Consider the following 19,583-nt stretch of genomic DNA (forward strand, 5'->3'; position numbering starts at 1 on the left):
ACAGACACGTTCCACCCTCACCCAGACATGCAAGACACATAGTGCGCACACAGTCTTTATCCATGTCTTCTGCAACCTACTCAGAGACCCTTACTCTAATTACTCAAGTGTAGCTGGCCATATATTAAAAAAACAGCTCATAATTTCATTGTAACAGCGAATACAGTGGGTGAGACGTCTTTTGGAACCTTACATCACAGGAGTGGTCCAAATACCAGTGGTGAAAAAGTCAAAGCTTACGGTTTTTAGGGGTAGATACCCTTCTTCAATAACTCCTGGAGCTGCGCTCTTAGTTTTTATGTCATCGCCAATAAGGTTTTCTAAAATGGCACATTTATGGGAGGAGGTTATTTATAATTTGTAATATGTGAAAGTCACCATGTGCTGAGTCATATGACAGAACTAGAATATAAGCACCAATGCAGTGTCATGCGGCCCATTTCAAAATATTACAGCTTTATCGATCAGGTGACTTCAATCAGAATATCACAGACTGTCCTGGTTCATATATTACGACTCCGAGTATTGCAGTCATGTGACAGTTTCAGAATATCAGACTGTGTAATATGAACTGATTCATAGCATCACAGACTGCTGAGTCATGAGACCTACTTCAGAATGTAAGCCCCTTTAGAATATCAGAATGTGCCATGTCATGCTTCCCATTCAGAATATCACCGTGTCTGCTGTGCCATGTGACCCCATTCAGAATATTACTATGTATTGTGCTGTCATGGGATTTCCATTCAGGATATCACAGCCTGTGTTGACAGAATATCAGACTTCTTAGTAGGATGTGGGGGCAGCGCCCGCCCCAATCCCTTTTAACTAGAGATAGTCAGAAGTGTTCAAAGAAGCTTAGATTTTCGAACGCATTTAACTCCTAAAATTTAGTATTGTTTTGTGGAATCTGATTTCTCTGTGTTTGTTTCTCTGTTTTGCAGGATGTCGGAAGCACCCTGAGCAGGTAAGGCTGGTTTATTATCCTTCTCTCAGTGTGTAAGGAGCAGGTCTTTCTGCTGCAGTGTGTAAGGGCAACTGCTGAGTTCACACAAGTCCCCATCCTACAAAAGAAAGATGTCAAAGGATCTCAGATTGTAAAAAATACAACCCACCTGTGGCCCCCATAAACTTAAGTCCAGTACTTTGAAAGAACCAAACTGTACCGGCTCTATTCTCCTTAGTCTCAAAATCCACAATATATTCACAAGTTCTTTCAAACCGTTGATTTTGTTTTAAGAAATCTTCAGATCCTCCTAAAACTTAATTGAGATCTCAGAAATCTCGGAGTCCCCTGGAAAGCATCCTTGAGTCCTGAAAATACTCGCTGGCATCCTCGAACCTTGAGTGATGATATAACTGTATTAGTCCTCTTCAAATATCTATCTTCATAAAACTTCTCCCCTCAAGTTTTCTGTCAGGTTTAGGGGGCGTGCACAGCTGGTCTTCGATGCCAATCCTAAGCTGCTCCTAACTAATAGCTCAAAATATCTATTAAAAACTGTTTCCAAGGATATTCTCAAAAGGTGAAAGAAGGGTGGAGAGCTAAAGATCCGCACATGGGGTGAGTGTCACAGCCACGGATGTCTGATGAATGGTCAGGGCACAGACTCCTAGATCAGAAAGTAATCACACTGACGACAGAGTACAGTGACATGTACCAGATCACACAATTAACTCCAGGTCAGCTTCCCGCTTCAATGTATAAATGAACCAAGTTTTCACACAGTAGGTGATCTTGAGCCCAAGGGCGACCGGGATAGAACCCTTAACGCCTTAGCTGTACAGAAAGGATAATATGTGAACAACAGGTATAAAAACAAAATAAAAGGAAGGAACCAAAATGAAAATCAAACAAATGAGATAGAGAGCACAACCAGGCATGGACTAATCTGCAAGCAAGAACCTCACAACATTAAAAAGCTCTTGGGTAAGTTGTTTCTGACTAAGTTAATATTAATAGAGTTTCATTAGACATGATACTGCTCAAGGATGTCTTCTGTTGTAAAAATGCTATCTCCTCAAAGCCTAAACGGATGTGCGACCTCTGGATCACTTAACAAAATAATCCAAGGGGCGACAGACCACACAAAATAATTGCACTTGTTTTGGAATAGATTTGGGAACTCACTTTACTCTGATTATTAAAAAGAATATAAGGTATTGAGTTTGGTGGTCTATTCATAGCCAAATGTTGACAAACATGTGAAAATAAAGATGACCTACAGCGGTCATTTTAAACCAGAGGGTGATTTGGAGGGAACAAGAGCGAGAGACCGGGTAAAAGATAAGGGAGGGAAGGAAAAAGGGAGACAGAGTGATCGAGAGGGAGAAATACAGAAAGCGAGACAATGAAAGATTTAAAGAGATAGCAAGAGTAAGATTGAGAGAGCGAGATACAGAGAAGAGGCTAAGATACTCCCTTGTTTGAAGCATGTGAGCTGCAGATTGTATACTTTTGCATAGATCGCCATCTGGTGTTGGGCTCGGATGTTTGCAGTTTGTTTATGTCTTGGAAGAAGTCTTTGTAGTCACGGAGTAGGTGACTCCTCCCTAGGACGATGCTGAGCATGGGCATCAGCTCCATCCATAGATTGTTTTTTTTCCGCTATCGGGTTCGGATGTACATTGCTTCACTCCGGGTCGATATCGGTTTCGAATCCCCCTTCAACGCGCAATTCTCTCCACTCAACGGTATTGTCTCGCTCGCGTTACCACTTCCCGACGCACATATTCAAAACAAACTTCTCGACCAATCTCTGCCTCTCCAGGGAGCACGAAGATCAGAACTGCAAGGCCTTTGCATCTTTCAGGACGAAGAAAAACATCCGTGATCGTCGGGCTCGACGAAAGTGTCTCGCGGAACCAGCTCGATTCCAGACGTCTTCGGAACAGATCCCGAACTCCAGCCGGAAGAATCGGGAGATGAAGAAGACTTCTCCGTCTCCAAAGCCGACAACTCCGATGCCGAAGAGGAGACAGTCACCTCGGCTCAGCGGTCCATGAGTACCGAGACCCCTCTACCCAAAAACAATCCGAAGGCCCCGGAAACACCCTCACCGTCCATCTCGACACCGACAACATACTTCTGACATCCTGTCTCTGGGCCCTGCTATGAAGCCAAAACAAAAGCCTTCTGACTCAAGCTCGAGTCACTCCCATTCCGACACCAGGAAGTCCTCCCCGGAACAGATGCCGCAAAGGAAAGATCTTTCTTCGGCACCAAAGACAGCCTCGACGTATAAGCTCTCGGCATCGACACACACCAAAGATGGAGACACTGAGCCGAAGAAAAAGGCTTCAGACTCCAAAAAGTCGTCGAAGCCGAAAAAAGCTTGGGAACAGAAAAGCCCTAAAGAGTCTAAGACCCCACGGAAATCATCACTCCAAAGAAAGCTCGGACCCGAAATCTTCGGCACCGAACTAAGAAATTTTGCCCACAAAGCCTACACCGGAATTTTCGGACCCAAAACAGAAATCTCTGTTCATTGATACATCCAAGGGCAAACTAAGTCGCCAAACCTCCAAAAAAGCTGAAACTGGACACCTCCGAGGAGTCTCCAATACCTCCCAAGAAGCAGGACCTGGGTACTAACACTTCCCCACCTCCTTCTCCTGTTCCAGTTAATCTACACCAATTGATTTCCCATCCACACTCCCCACAACCTATATTTTCACCTCAGACACTGATGTTGACCAGGGTGGGGATACTGATCCACAGGGGATGATAATGACAACTCACATACCATCCCACGTAACATAGATCCTTGGGAGGACTACAATACAGGCCCGACCCACATAATGACTCTGATGTCTATCCATCTAATCCCTCCCTGCCAGATGTCAACACTGGGTTTGAGCAACTTATCACCAGAGCTGCTCAATACCACGGGGTCCCCTTACACTCCGACTCCTTGGAGAAGAATTTTTTGCTAGAGACCTTTGCACCCTCGCAAAAAACAGCATACACCCTGCCAATGTTAAAAGACTTGTTAAAAAAACGCCCCGGAAGTGTTTAAAGGCCCAGTCGGAGCCAGGGTTTTCAACCCAAGGGTGGATAAAAAATACAAGGCAGCTCCTAATGACCCAATTTATATTAAAGGTCAGACCCCCCTGGATTCCCTTCTGGTGACTGATGCAAGCAGGCAAACTCGCAAGGTACAGGCGACACTCCCCCTCTTGATAAGGAATCCAAATTAATTGACACATCAGGGAAACTTATCACGTCACAGGGGGCAAACCATTGGCGAATCGCCAATGCCCAAGCCTTATTGGCCTGGTACGACAGCGCTCACTACGACAAGCTTGAAAAGCTCATGGAACACCTCTCTGACCAGTACAAACAAAAGGCCAACAATCTTATTCAAGAGGCCAACTTGATTACCAGCACATCAATAAAATGTGCATTCGATGCGGCTGATCCAGCATCTCGTGCAATTAATACTAGCTTCTTGTTGCGAAGACACGCCTGGCTCCGGGTTTCCGGATACAAGCAAGAAGTTCAAACTGCTATCTTAAATCAGCAGTTTGATCAGTAACATCTTTTTGGGCCCACAGTTGGCACATCCCTAGAAAAGATGAAGAAAGACACTGAGACTGCTAAGTCTATGGGGGCCTTACAGTTCCCTTTCCCCATAGGTTCTTTTTGCCGCTCTGAAACCATGGGCTCAGAACAGCCCTCTTCCTCCTACAAGAGCCCCATTCAAACATCCCCTAAGGGATACTTTCACGGAGGATACGGAGGCAACAATAATAAAGGAAGAGGTCGCGGCAACAACAACCGCACCTCTCCTACCACTAACCAGTGACTTCCCTCCACTTCCCCCCGATCATACCACTCCTGTCGGGGGACGTCTTTCACAGTTCTTACCTGTCTGGAATTCCATCACAACAGACAAGTGGGTATGACAAATTATCCCGTATGGTTATTGCCTGGAACTCGCTTCTACCCCCCAAACATCCCTCCCAGACAGTGCCCAATGTTCTTAGAACATCTAACACTTCTTAAACAGGAGGTTCTCTCTCTATTACAAAAACATGCAATAGAACCAGTCCCCTTGCCCCATCAAGGTACAGGGGTTTATTCCCTCTACTTCCTAATTCCAAAAAAGGACGGCTCTCTCAGGCCCATACTGGACCTCAGGCCACTAAACCTCTACATTCAGTCAGACCACTTCCACGTGGTCACTCTCCAACAGGTACTTTCACTACTTCAACTGGGCAACTTTCTCTCCATACTTCCAGTTTCCCATTCACCCAGCTCACAGGAAATATCTCAGGTTTGTGGTAGATGGTCAACACTACCAATTTAAAGTACTTCCATTCTGGGTCACTAAAGCACCCAGAGTTTTCAACAAGTGCCTCACAGTAGTTGCAGCCCACTTAAGGAGACAACGCATTCATGTCTTCCCTTATCTGGATGCCTGGCTCACAAAAGCCACACACAAGACAATTCAGCTGCTTCACAGTTTGGGATTCACAGTAAACCTCGCCAATCCAGTCCGGATAAGCGCCATACAGGCTCTAATCCAAAAATTTCAGCCTGAACACTCACTGCCAGCGCGAGTGTTCATGCAGTTAATCGGGATGATGACCTCATGCATTCTCCAGGTACCTTTTTACTAGACTACAAATGCATCCCTTACAGCAGAGTTCTTCAATCTGTGGGGCCAGGGCGTGACACCATCCCGGAGGGGGGGGGGGGGGCGCACTTCACTCCAACCGTACCTTTGTTTGGAGAACTCTGGTATGGCTGGAGGGGGGTGCGAGGGGAAATCGATGGGGCACAATGTGCCCGTTCTTTTGTCTGGGTAACTCTCCCAGGAGGGGGTTAATTCACGGAGCTGACAGCTTCAGCTGCAGTGCAGGCAAGGAGTCTCCTCTGCTAAAAACGAAAGCAAACAGACACGCTTTCGGTTTTAGCAGAGGAGACCCCTGCCTCCCAATGCAGCTGAAGCATTTCAGCTCTATGAATTAACCCCCTCCTGGGAGAGTTAGCTCTTCCCTAGAAAGGAAACGTTTCCAGAGACGTTTTAAGGCAGCCCAGGGCCCCAGCCTTTCACAGGGGGTGGGAGTGAGGGGGGGGGGGTGGAAGAGCCAGCTCTGGTCTACAGAGTCTTGCCCTCCTGACTTTGAGTAATTTTTAAACACAATGTTGTAAATAGTGTATAATCATATTTAATGTGTGAGTCTATTACAGACATTTTGCAGACTAAATGCGTTATACAAGGAAGCCATAGTTGATGCTTTTTTTTCATTTTATGCAACTAACATCTATTGAAAGCCTATTTTCATGGGTTATTGTAGTTCTGTTACTGGATGCAGTGATAGAAACAGCAAAATAACAGTCGCTGCACATTATGCTCAGTACATATTTTTAGCTTCAGTGTTTTTGGACACGCCCTTAATTACATCAGACAGGCCCCTTGGAGAGACCCCCAGTTTTTCCATCACACTTAATGCCTTGGAAACAACACCATGTCACAGTCACCTGAGGTCCAGGCTCTGTGCATCATGCATGACTCATGACTTCCAAGTTTTCAGATTGCTAATGTGCAGGGGCATAGTACCCTCCCCTGCCCCCAGCAAGGGTTGAGTTCTTGATGGGCCTCTTCTGACTGCAACTCTGCAAAGGCTTAGCTCATAATTAATGTGAAAAGGGGGGTGAGTGAATAAGTGAAGGAAAGAATGGGTGAATGGCTGAATGGATTAGTGAAAGTATGAATGGATGAGTGAAGGAGTGAATGGAAGGATGAGAGAGGATGGATAGATGAGTGAATGAGTGGGAGGATGGATGAGAGAAAGGTACATAAATAGATGTATGGGTGGAATGGTGGGTGTATGGGTGGGTGTATGGGTGGAATGGTGGGTGTATGGGTGGAATGGTGGGTGTATGGGTGGAATGGTGGGTGTATGGGTGGAATGGTGGGTGTATGGGTGGAATGGTGGGTGTATGGGTGGAATGGTGGATGTATGGGTGGAATGGTGGATGTATGGGTAAAAGGGTGGATGGATGAGTGAAAGGATGGATGGACAATGAGTGAAAGGATGGATGGATAATGAGTGAAAGGATGGACAATGAGTGAAAGGGTGGCTGGATAATGAGTGAAAGGGTGGATGGATGCATCAGTGGAAGGATGGATGATGGTAAATAGATGTATGTATTGGTGGAAGGGTAGATGGATGGGTAAACGGGTGAATGGATCAGTGAAATGGTGGATGGATCAATGAAAGGGTGGATGGATCAATGAAAGGGTGGATGATGGACAAGCCGATGGGTGGATGGATGAGAGAAATGATGGATGGATTGATGTATTGATAAGTGAAAGGGTGAATGAATGAATGGATCAATGAATAGATAGATGTATGGATGAAATGGTGAATGTAAGGATGGATGAGTGAGTGAGAGGAGGGTAGATGGACAAAAGGATGGAAGAGTGAAAGGGTGGATGAGTGGTCAATGGATGGATTCATGAGTGGATGAGTAAATGGATGAGTGGGTGGATGGGTGAAGGGTGGATAGAAGGATGGGTGGCTAAGTGAAAGGGGAATGGAGAGAAAAAGGGAGGATGGATAGATGGATGAGTGAAAACATGGATGAATGATTGGCAGAATGGATGGGCAAATGTGTGCATGGATGAGTGAAAAGAAGAACATAAAGATGGTGAAGTTATCAAAGAATGCATACATGAGTGAAAGGGAGGGTGGAGAGCAGGAAGAAAGGATGGATGGACGAGTGAAAGGTTGAATGGGTGGACGGATGAGTGACTGGGTGGATGGATGAGTGACTGGGTGGATGGATGAGTAAGTGAAAGGGTAGCTGGATGGGTGAAAGGGTAAATGGTTGGATGGAAGAGTGACTGGATGGGTGGACGAGTGGATGGATGAGTGAAAGGATAGCTTGGGTGAAAGGCTAAATGGTTGGATGGATGAGTGGATGGATGGGTGGAAGAGTGGATGGATTAGTGAAAGGATGGATTGGGTGAAAGGATGGATGGATAATGGATTGATGAGTGAAAGGGTGGATAGAGGGATGGATGAGTGAAATGATGGATGGATGGAAGGATAGATGATGGATAGGTTTGCAAACGGTTGAAAAGGTTTGGATATGGATGGGACACAGATGGAAGGACAGACGGAATGGTGAAAGACTGAATGATGGATGAAATAATAGATGACAGAATGTACATGATAAATGGGGAGAGTTGTGATGACTTCCTTTGCTTTCTTGGTGCCATAAGAGCTGTAGTTCAGAGTGGGAGGTATTTAAATTGTCTGGCTACTCCCTTGCCTATGTGTTACTATTCTGTATTCTATGTGTGCTCATGTGTGGAATCTATACATCATGCATATGACATTTTTCATGACATCCAACTGCTACTTGAATGCAAAGCCCCCATAAGCAAAGTCAGGTTTCATATTTTAAGTTCCACTTAATGAAACACCCATAATGTGTTCCCTATAGTGGGTTCATCACAGCAATCCTCCCTTTAGTTCACTTATGCATGGTGCTTTACATCTTACAATTTATTTACTTATTAAGGAGTTTGTGAGATTGGGTTCTCAGCACTTGCGATATTAAAGACTAAGTACCGTTCAAGACTGGATGTGGAGCACAACCTGAGGGTGGCAGTAGCAAAAATCCACCCACAGATTGATAGTCTTAATGTGGCTAAACACCTGCACACCCGTCACATTCATGTTGGTGGTGTTATTATTAATCTATGTCTTGTGTAAAACAAAGCATCCTAGTAAAAAGAATTTGCGCACATTTTATCTAGTAAAATTATGTTTTGAGCTCTGTAATACGCCTCTGTCATTTCACCAAACCAGCTCACAAACCTGCAGTTTACTAAACACTCTTATTGTGTTGAATATTATTTGCCGTAATATGCGCGTGGAAGTCGATCATGTAGTGTACCAGATTCCAGAAATTTCTGTCAGGTGGTGGGGGGGCCCAACATCTAAAAAAATTCAGATGGGGGGGCTCAACCTAAAAAAGTTTGAAGACCTCTGCCTTGCAGGAATGTTTGGCTCTTCAGTCGAACCAGTCTCAAGGACAGCTGGCAGATCTGGTGTTCGTGGACGACTGCACCCATCGTTTTCTGCAGTGGTGGAACACACAAAGTATTTTCAAAGGGCGGCCGTTCCTCGACCCAGTTCCACAGACAGTGCTAACAGCAGAAGCATCGCTCACTGGCTGGGGAGCTCATCTTCAAACCCATACCATTCAGGGCATATGGACCCCCCCAACAAAGACAATTCCACATAAACTACCTGGAACTGTTAGCAATCTTCCTAGCATTGATATCTTTTCAACTCCATCTCCTAGGCAAAGCTGTCCTGGTCCGCATAGACAACATGACAGCAATGTACTACATACAGAAACAAGGGGAAACACACTCGCTGCAGCTTTCACACCTATCTCGGAGCATATGGAGATGGGCCATTCCGCAAAATATATGTTCGAGGCATACGAGCTGCAGATCACGCACTATGCATAGACCGTCATCTGGTGTTGAACCCGGATGTTTGCACTTGTTTTTGTCTAGGAAAAGTCTTTGGAAGTCACAAGATGGGTGACTCCTCCTTTGGATGATAGTGTGCATGGGCATCGGCTCCATCTTCACATTGTTTTTTTCCGCCATCGGGCTCGGATGTGTTTACCACGCTCCAGTTCGGTGCTGTTGCCGATTCAACTTTCTAAGTGTGATCATTCACCCCTTTCTCCGGTATTGTTTCGATCGCGATCCCTAGTCGGCGCGCATCTCTCCGAGTTGGAAGTCCTCGATTCCGGTCGTCAACAAAGGCCTTCGGGCCTACCTAGGCCATTACATCTGGTTTATAAAAAGGACTCCATTTAAAAAGTGTCCGCATTGTGGGTCGAAGTTCCCACACACCGATCTTCATGAGGTGTGTAACCTCTGCCTTTCACCAGAGCACGAGGCCAGAGACTGTCCAGCTTGTGCCTCCTTCCGCTCCAAGACTATTCGAGATCGTCGAGCTCGAAGAAGCATGGCTCGCTCCTAGACATCCATTCCCGACAACCTCTTCCAGGAGGGTGTCAATGTACCGGAACATGAGCGGGTCGAAGAAAGCCTCATCAGCGCTTACGAAGCCGATGACTCCGACGTCAAAGATTTCACTCCTGGGCAGCGGGTCGTAAGTACTGATGTCGACCCTGACCCCCTCCCCCTAACACCAAAAAAAGCTTCGGTCACACCTTCACCTTTGGGCCCAGGTGCACACCGAGACAGTACTTCTCAGGCCCCACCTCCGGGCCCAGCAAAGAAGTCAACAACTAAGCCTTCAGGCCATTCAAGCTCCAGTCAGCCTGCCCTCGGTGCCGAAGCCCTGACACCCAAAAAGAAGCCATCGTCTTCCTCCTCCTCCTCCTCCTCCTCCTCGGTGCCGACTACTGCCTCTGCTCTGCACCAAAGCCTACCGACACCAATCCCCCGACTCCGAAAAAACCACGGAACCGAGCAAAAAAAAGGTACCGAAGACTACAGACTCTCAACCTCCAGAGCCGAAAAAGACCTCAGAGCTGAAAAAACAACCGGTTCTGCTGACTCCTACAGAGACTGTAAAACATCACGATTCCAAGCATAAAGAGCACAAAACCGCTCCGGAGTCGGTGCCGTACAAGTATTTGGAACCGAAAAAATCTGCACCGAAAAACCAACCACCAGCAGAAGTGCCTTTCAAACCAGATCCCACCCAAAAAAACTCTTCCCAGCACAGCTCAACCTAGCGATCTGGCTCCTGAAGTCTTCGAGTTTGGTTACCTTAACCTTCCCCTTGACTGTATGAACATTATCAGAGAGGCTAGACGTCACACCACTAGAGCCTGCTATGCAGCCAAGTGGAAAAGATTTGTGATATACTGTAACAACAACATCAAACCACTAGATGTGTCTATTCAACACATCATATGTTATCTACTACATCTTCAAACGTCTAATCTAGCATGCACATCTATTAGGTTACACCTCGTTGCCATAGCAGCCTACTTACAGAATAGGCAGCACTTATCACTATTCAGAGTACCTGCCATCAAAGCATTTATGGAAGGTCTCAAAAGAATAATTCCTCCCAGTGTACCACCGTCACTGGTGTGGAATTTGAACATTGTTCTCACAAGACTAATGGGCCCTCCATTCGAACCTCTGCATAAATGTGAATTACATTTTCTTACATGGAAAGTCGCTTTCCTTGTGGCCATTACTTCCCTTAGAAGAGTCAGTGAGCTACAAGCACTCACTATTCAAGAACCATTTTTACAACTCCATCATAACAAAGTGGTTTTCAAAACCAATCCAAAATTCCTCCCTAAGGTTATTTTTCCCTTTCATCTCAATCAGTCTTTGCAGTTGCCAGTGTTCTTCTCGATAACCACAAACAGTCACAGAAAGAGCTATTCATACGCTAGACTTAAAAAGAGCACTCCTTTATTACATTGAAAGAACAAAACCTTTTCGCAAAACAACTTTTTGTGTCCTCACCACCACATAAAGGCAACCCCATATCAAAATCTGGAATGCAAGGTGGATTGTTAAATGCATTCAAATTTGCTATCACAAAGCAAAACGTACATTATCTATTTCTCCTAAAGCAACCTCTACCCGCAAGATAGGGGCTTCAATGGCATTTCTAGGGAACATTCCCTTAGATGACATCTGCAAAGCAACTACATGGTCTACACTGCACACATTCACAATGCACTATTGTGTAGATGTGCAAACAAGACAACAAGCTCTTGTAGGCCAAGCTGGACTCAAAACACTATTTCAAACTACTGCAACAGATACTGGTGGTCGCCGCTAAAGACTGGTATTGCTATACAATCTATGCATAGTGTGTGATCTGCAGCTCATATGCCTCGAACGGAAAATTATACTTACCGGTATGCATCTGTTCTTGGCATGTAGAGCTGCAGATCCACACATGCCCACCAACCTCCCCCACTACCGTTACCTGTTTCAGTATTATCTTATTTAGATACAGCATACATGGGCATCTTTGGAGTTTCTCACAAAACTCCATCATTTCCCTGCTGGTGTAAAACAATATGAAGATGAAGCCCATGCCACGCGCACTATCATCCAAAGGAGGAGTCGCCTATCTCGTGACTTCCAAAGACTTTTCCAAGACAAAAACAAGTGCAAACATCCGGCCCCAACACCAGATATCGATCTATGCATAGTGTGTGGATCTGCAGCTCTACATACCAAGAACAGATGCATTCTGGTAAGTAGCATTTTCCATCTCCTTGCAGAACACCTCCCAGATGTACACAATGGTATGTTATGTTATGGGAATTTATATAGGTCAACGATTACCTGGAGGTTTCCTGGCACTGGTTATTATCCCTAAGTAAAGAGACGGTGAACTGCTGTTACAGGTTAAAAAGCCAGGTCTTAAGACTCTTCCTAAACGTCAGGAGGTCTGTGCTGTTTCTCAGGTGGAACAGAAGGGCATGCTAAGCTTTTGTGGCCCGATCTACAAAGCTTCTTCCGCCCCAGGAACTTTTCTTATAAGTAGTACAGTAACCAGCTTGGCTTCCAAGGAGCTCAGGGTCCTTTTAGGCCAGTGCCATTGAATGTTATGTTTCAGCAACTCGGGCCTATGCCTTGAAGAGTCTTGAACACTATACACAAGGCTTTAAAGCACACCCATCTCATGACTGGCAACCAGTTAAGTTTACTGATTTCCTTGGAGATGTGCGCAAATTTGGGTGTTCCTGACCGCAGCCTTGCTGCTGAGTTTTGTATCATTTGGAGTCTGTTCATAAAGCATTCCTGTAGGCTCAGATAAAGGTGATTACAATAATCGAACCTAGACTTGACAAGTGCTGTGACCACTGTTCCGCTGGCTGTCAGCCAGTAAAAAGGAGAGAATTTTTTTCATCATCCTAAGTACATGGAAGGTGGCAGATGAAATCGAATTGATCTGATCTCCAAAATTCAGCCTGTCATCTATCATTTTTTTTAAAAAAATTTTTTTTATTAAAGACGTTTATTATTGTTCAAAGGTGCAGTACATATAGCAAAGCCTACAACCCTGTGGGCCGGCTGCAACAATGTAGTGGAGCACGGGTGATGGGTTTACAGGGGAAGGTGTTTCGCTGCACCCTGTTTGTCATCTGCGAGTTATCCATCAAGTACTTTGATCATAGCATTCCCAACCAGTGCACAATTATTTCTACAAATGACGTCTTTTTTTTCATTTTTTCTATAAGTAAACCGTTAACTCTGCAAACAAAACAGAACCGTTCGTTTCGTTGTGTCCCAATATTAGTGGCTGGGCTGCCGCGTGCCCTTCCGGCATGCACAACACCAACACCCTCCGAACGGGATATTGCGCTCTGAGGGCATGTCAGTGGAATGGTGGGCCAGTTGAATGGTGGGCCAGTTGTGTGCGTGCGCAGAATGCCGCGGACCTGTTGTGTGTCAGCCTCGGTGATCAATAAGGCCTCACAGGCCGTCGGCCAAGTGCGTGGTGCGCTTAGTGAACTGGTGGAGTAGCCTGGCTGCGGTGTCGGGGGACGCTGTCCGCGCCTGGCGCATGTCCAAGCATGTGCCCAGGTGCATCCTCCTAGAGTGGTTCGAAAGGGGGTGATGGCTACAGCTGGGAAACAGGAATCCGAAACCGTAAACATGTGGAGATGGTATGGGTAAAGAGTGGGGGGGGAGAGTGCACTCGTGGGTGCGGTGTCAGCGGGGAGGTGCTGGGGGCAGGGTCCGAGTCGGTGTAAGCTAGAGAGCCCCTGTGTGGGTGGCTGGCTGCGTCGATGTCCTGTGCGTCCGAGGATCGGTGTCATGCTCGGGGGGGGATGCGGTGTGCTGCCCCGGCTACGGAGCCGTCGTCTCTTTGGTGCCCGTCCATCTTGGTGTTCTCTATGTGAGCCCCCTGGCCGTGCCCTCCCCCCGCAGGGACCCCAAGATATCATCCCAGTGTTGTGCGATCGGGAACTGCCTCAAGCCCGCTATCTCCTCCCGACGTAGCGCCGTGCTCTCTGCCCTAGCCCAGTTAGTGAATGATGCATACCAATGTGCTGGGGTTGGTGGTTCTCTTCTCTTCCAGTGTCTAGTGAGCAGCCGTTTGGCCGTGATGAGGCCCAGATCCCAGAACCGAGCCTGCGTCTTATTTAGTTTAGTCCTTTTGTACAGTCCAAGAACGCATGCCTCCCACGTGTAGGGTAGCCCCGGGCCTGTGCTGTGTGTTAGGAGAGATGACACCTCCCCCCAGTATGTGGCTAGAGATGGGCAGTGCCAGAGCATGTGCAAGATGTCGGCTCCCCGCAGGTCGCATCTGGGACAGGCGGCAGTGTTGGTTGCAAAGTATCTATTAATTCTGTCTAGAGATAGGTATGCCTGGTGTAGTATGTACAACTGTATGATTCTGAAGCGGGGGCTGCGTGGGATGTTCACAGGGCTGGCCAGGACCAGGTTCCATTCTTTATCCGTCCAGTCCCTCCCGCGGTGGGCTGCCCATTTGTCCCTAATCGGCTGTGTGGGTCTCTGTGTGTGCATGAGGAGTGCCTGCGCCAGCCAGTGTATAATGTGTGAGCCCCTGCCCATAACATGCAGGTATTGAATCATGTGGTGAATCGGTGGCTCATCCTGGATGTTCCCCCAGGAGTCTGAATACGCCCGCATTACTGACGCGTGGAGCAAGAATTGCCCTGCCGGCAGACCCGTGCCCTCTGACAGTTCCGCAAATGGGAGCAGGGCCCCGTCCGCATACAGGTCGCCCATGGTCTCCACTCCAGCTGCCGACCAGAGCTCCAGGTCTCATGGTGTAACCATCCCATTCCTCCGGGGGTGCCCAACAGGGGGAGGGCAGGGGCATACGGCCTGGCATTCTGTGTCAGTTTCAGGCTGCGGACATAGCATTTACGGGCCACAGCCACGTGCAGGGGCGGGGTCCCCTGGTCAATGGGTGAAACAAGGCGCATACCTGTGGGTGAGTCCACTGGTTGTCCGCGGAGGCCGTGTCGTCGAGGTGTGTGCCGTTGAGCCAGTGTGTCACCCATTGTAGCTGCGCAGCCAGGTAGTATAGCTCCATGTTGGGGACTGCCAGCCCTCCCTCCGCGGTCGGGGAGTATAGCTTCGCCAGGGCCACGCGTGGGCGTCCTGTGTTCCAGATCAGGCCGCGGAGCATAGATTCTAGTTCGCGGAATATCTTCGCGGGAACATACAGTGGGATATTCGCAAAGTGGTAGAGTAGCCGGGGTAGTGCTATCATTTTGGACAGTGCAATCCTGCTGGGTACATTCAATGGCAGAGTCTTCCAGAAGGTCATCTGGGCTCGCAACGAGGAGATAGCGCGCAGCAGATTGCCCTCCAGTATGTTCTGTGGGTCCCTGTATATGTGTAGCCCGAGGTACTTGAACGTGTCTGGGTACAACGCGAGCCGAGTGCCTCCAAGGTGCACTACGCACTCCCCCAGGTCCGGGCTAAACGAGTATACTCCAGACTTGGTCCAGTTGACCCTGAGACCCGACACCTCCTCAAAGGTCCGGAAAATGTCCGACAGTGCGGCGGGAACCTGGGTGAGGTCCCGCACATAGAGCAGCAGGTCGTCTGCGTAGAGCGAGACTGTGTGCACTCCATCGGCTAACGGTATCCCCCACTCCGCTCCCCTGTCCCGTAGTAGTGCCGCCAGGGGCTCGATGGCCAGGGAAAAAAGGAGGGGTGACAGGGGGCAGCCCTGTCGAGTGCCTCTGCGCACCCGTACCATCTCCGAGAGCAGCCTGCCCGTCCGCACATGGACGCTGGGCCTCTGGTAAAGCAGGCCGACCATGTCCTCGAATGCTTCGCCTACACCGAATCTGTCCAGCACTGCCCCCAGATACGGCCACTCCACGGAGTCAAAGACCTTCTCAAGGTCCAAGACTAGACACCCCGATCTCGGCCAGCGCAGTGCGGCTGCTTCCTGAACTCGGAAGAGGCGGCGTATGTTACGAGAAGTGCTCCGTGCCGGCATGAAACCATTCTGGTCGTCATGGATCAGGGTCGAGACCTCCGAAGCCAAGCGTCAGGCCAACAGGGAGGTGAAGATTTTATAGTCGGTATTCAACATGGCCAACGGTCTGTAGGACCCCATGCATGTGCCATCCCTGCCCGGTTTCAATAGTGAGACCAGGTTTGCTTCATTGAGCGATTCCGGGAGTGCCGAGTCCTCGATTGCGGTGTTGTACATCTTGAGCATTTCCGGGATCAGCGTGTCTGAACATGCCTTAAAGAATTCGGCGGGTAGGCCGTCCGGGCCGGGGGTTTTGCCATTGGACAGAGCGAAAATGGCCTCGCGCATTTCCTCTTGGGTGAATGGCGCTCCTAGATCTCCCTGTTGAGCGTCTGTGAGAGAGGGCAGCTGAATGTCTACTAGGTAATCCGCAATGGTCGCCGTGGAGACCCTCAGTTGCGATTTGTACAGGGCCCGATAGTGGCCCACAAACGCCTGATGTATCCTGCTTTGTGTGTATACTATCTCTCCCTCAGCTGTGCGAATAGCGGACACCGGCTCCGTGCGGTTCTCTTGTCTGACTAGCCAGGCCAGTAGTCTCCCGGGCTTGTCACTGTGTTGGTGTACTCGCGCCGAGTGAGCTGCGAAATTGACTAGTCTCAGGTGCTCCAGCAACGCTGCATGTTCCTCTCGGGCCTCTTTCAGCCGGTCTCCCGTTCCGCCCACCGCTTCCTGTTCCCAGCGGAGAAGGTCCGCTTCCACCCTGCGTAAGTCTGTCTCTAATTTCTTCTGGATGTTCCCCTGTGCGCCTAGGCAGTGTCCCCGTATCACCACCTTGAAGGCGTCCCATTCAACTCTTGGGGAGGAAGCTGTGCCCGAGTTTTCCATGAAGTATTGTGCCACGCTGGCCTGCAGGGAGTCTCTAAAGGGGGCGTCCAGTAGTAGAGCAGGCTGTAATCGCCATGTGGGGGATGGGCGGGTGTGGGCGCTCCCAAGCCATGTGTAGCGTGTGTGGGTTGTGGTCTGAGTGTGTCCTGCCATGGTATTGGGAGTCAGTGACGTGTGGCAGTAGTTCCGTCGACACCAAGTATCTGTCTAGACGGACATGCAGCGCGTGCGCCCCTGAATAGTAGGAGTATACCCTGGTGTCGGGATTGTGCGCGCGCCACGCATCCTTCAGGTCCCACTGTGCCGCCCACTGTGTGAGTGCCCTCGTGGCTCCCATGGATGTTGCATCTGGCCTGGGCGGGACCGAGCGGTCCATCACAGGATCCAGTACCGTGTTGTAGTCCCCCCCCCAGTATCCAGGGGACGCCGTGCCAGGGCGCCAGTTTCTCCGAAATGCGTGTCAGGAAGCCCCCTTGGTCCGTGTTTGGAGAGTAAATTGACGCCAGGACAACCGGCTGCCCGTCCATGCGGCCCCTCACCAGGACATACCTCCCCTCCGGGTCCGTGTTGTGGTAAATAAATAAATAATACCTCTATTTTTGAATGGATAAATGAATAACAGATAGCTCAATAAATAAGAGTCAAGATTCGAGGTAGTAGGAGTTTTGCAGGTTTAATACAGCATAAGGACAGGAACAGGACAACCTGCACAGGAATAGGATGGCAGCGCTGCCGGGGGCAGGATCGGAATTGGCGTAACATTTTATAACAGTGCACGATCATATATACTAAAACAGTTGCATTACAATACATACGATAGGCGGAGCAGTGGGTGGAGCAAAGGGTGTGACGCGTAGCAGTCGCGAAAGATAAGGGTGAAAGTAGGTGTAACAGGGCGTATACATAGACATGTGATGCAAACGTAACAGAATATGTCATGAATGGGGCGGAAACATGGAGGGGGCTACCTAAGGAGCCGGGACCTCTAACCTGATGGTGCGCGCAAACTGGCAATGACGTGTTACTAGGAGAAGCTGGGGGCTATGACTTCTGCGCTAGGAGCAGAGACTGAAGTCTGGAGAGTCAGGGCGACATGTACCTAAACAGTATCTAGTATCTGATGTTTAGAGAACATGTTGATAGAATCCAAAAGTTATCGGGGTAAAGGCGAACAGACTCTAAGACTGGAGCATGCATTATTCTACATGTAGTGCGTGATGAAGAATATTAAATGACCATTAAATACAGTATTTCTCTTACATGGAGACGTAAAGGCTAGACTATGACGGAAACTATTGATGCAGTTCAGTAGCTTAGGAATGCAGAGAAGGAGGGCTGGACTGATAACTAGAATCATAACATACTCTTGGCAGACTCAGAGGCAGAGCCAGGCTGAACCGGGCACTGCAAGGCAGGAAGTAAGTGAAGGGTCAGGGATACAGGTGGGGGCTGTATCGCTCCTCAGCGAGGGCTTCAGGAGACAGGAGCTGAATCTGGTGTCCGGGCCCTTTTGAGGCCTAGAAACGGGAACTTTACAATGGAATAACGTGCACACTGAGAAACGTGGCAACGTAACTTTACATAGGCCTAATATTCGTAGTATTCACGAGAACTGGAAATAGACATACTAGAGATGGACACAACTGTAATTGCGTCATTAATCGAACATGGGGAATACATATGCATATTAATCATACACACATAACATATGATGGAGGACGCGTAGGGACACAGAACATGGCAAAATTTACTTTTCCACATTCCCTCCTTGTCACTACGTTTCCATCAAGAAACATCAATATTCATGATACCATCTATCATTTCATACAGTATCATTTGCTCGTCTCGAATTTTCTTGGAACGGGTTTTAGAACGGGGCTTGGGACTAGGAATACAAGAGGTAGCACAAATGCCGCAAATCGCAGGGCCACATTGTATACAGAGGCAGCAGCTGAATATGATCGCTACTGCGATACCTAGAAAGGACAAGACTTTCCATCCCCAAGCGGAAATTACATTCCAGAACCAACCGGACCATGTCCAGGTGCCTGGATCTTGGTGTAACAGATGGGCAATTTTATGGAGTCTAGTTATAGCTGAATAAACAGACGGCTCGTTATTTGGAATGAAAATGCAGCAACTAGATCCGATGACTCTACAGGCCCCGCCCCTATCGGCCAGTATGACGTCAAGGACGAGACGATTTTGCAAAACGACAAATCTCATAGCAGATTGCTCTTCAGTTAAGTTACCTAGAGCAGAGGCAGTCTCATTAACTACTGCTTCAAGGGTTCTTGTTAACCTACGGATTAGCTTACTATTCTGGATAGGTCCTATAAAGAAGAAGAAACCTCTATTGAAATCTGTATACTGTTCTAGAGCAGTTTCAGTATAATCGACAATTGGGGACTCGATCTCCCTTCTATGTCTAATGTGTACTAGATGTGTATTTCTATGATAATCAGATGGGGCTAGGAAAACTGGTGGCAGTAGGAAGGCAATGTAACAGGTTCCCTCCCAATCGAGGGGCAGACGAACATATGCGGTTTGGCCACAAATAAAATAAGAATGACGTGAAGCTTTGAAAATAGATTTCCCACTGTCACTATATTTGACAATAGTAGTACAATCGCTATGTCCTATATGTACGGAACCATTATTTCGGACACATAATTCACCTTTGACTGGTAGTACTGAAATAGCAGGTAAGTCTGGAGTAGTATCAG

At 48.0% G+C, this 19,583-nt stretch overlaps 1 protein-coding gene across 1 annotated transcript in view; it reads left to right on the forward strand.

Annotated features, from left to right (window-relative positions):
• Window positions 1-19,583, forward strand: part of LOC144754220 (E3 ubiquitin-protein ligase TRIM39-like) — a 206,223-nt gene that overhangs the window by 118,737 nt on the left and 67,903 nt on the right. The window contains exon 4 of the mRNA XM_078641807.1: window positions 945-967. Within this exon, the coding sequence (XP_078497933.1) occupies window positions 945-967 (23 nt within the window). The remainder of the gene's footprint in view (window positions 1-944; window positions 968-19,583) is intronic.

This window comes from Lissotriton helveticus, chromosome 5_1 (genome assembly GCF_964261635.1).
Source record: "Lissotriton helveticus chromosome 5_1, aLisHel1.1, whole genome shotgun sequence".
NCBI classification, from domain to species: domain Eukaryota; kingdom Metazoa; phylum Chordata; class Amphibia; order Caudata; family Salamandridae; genus Lissotriton; species Lissotriton helveticus.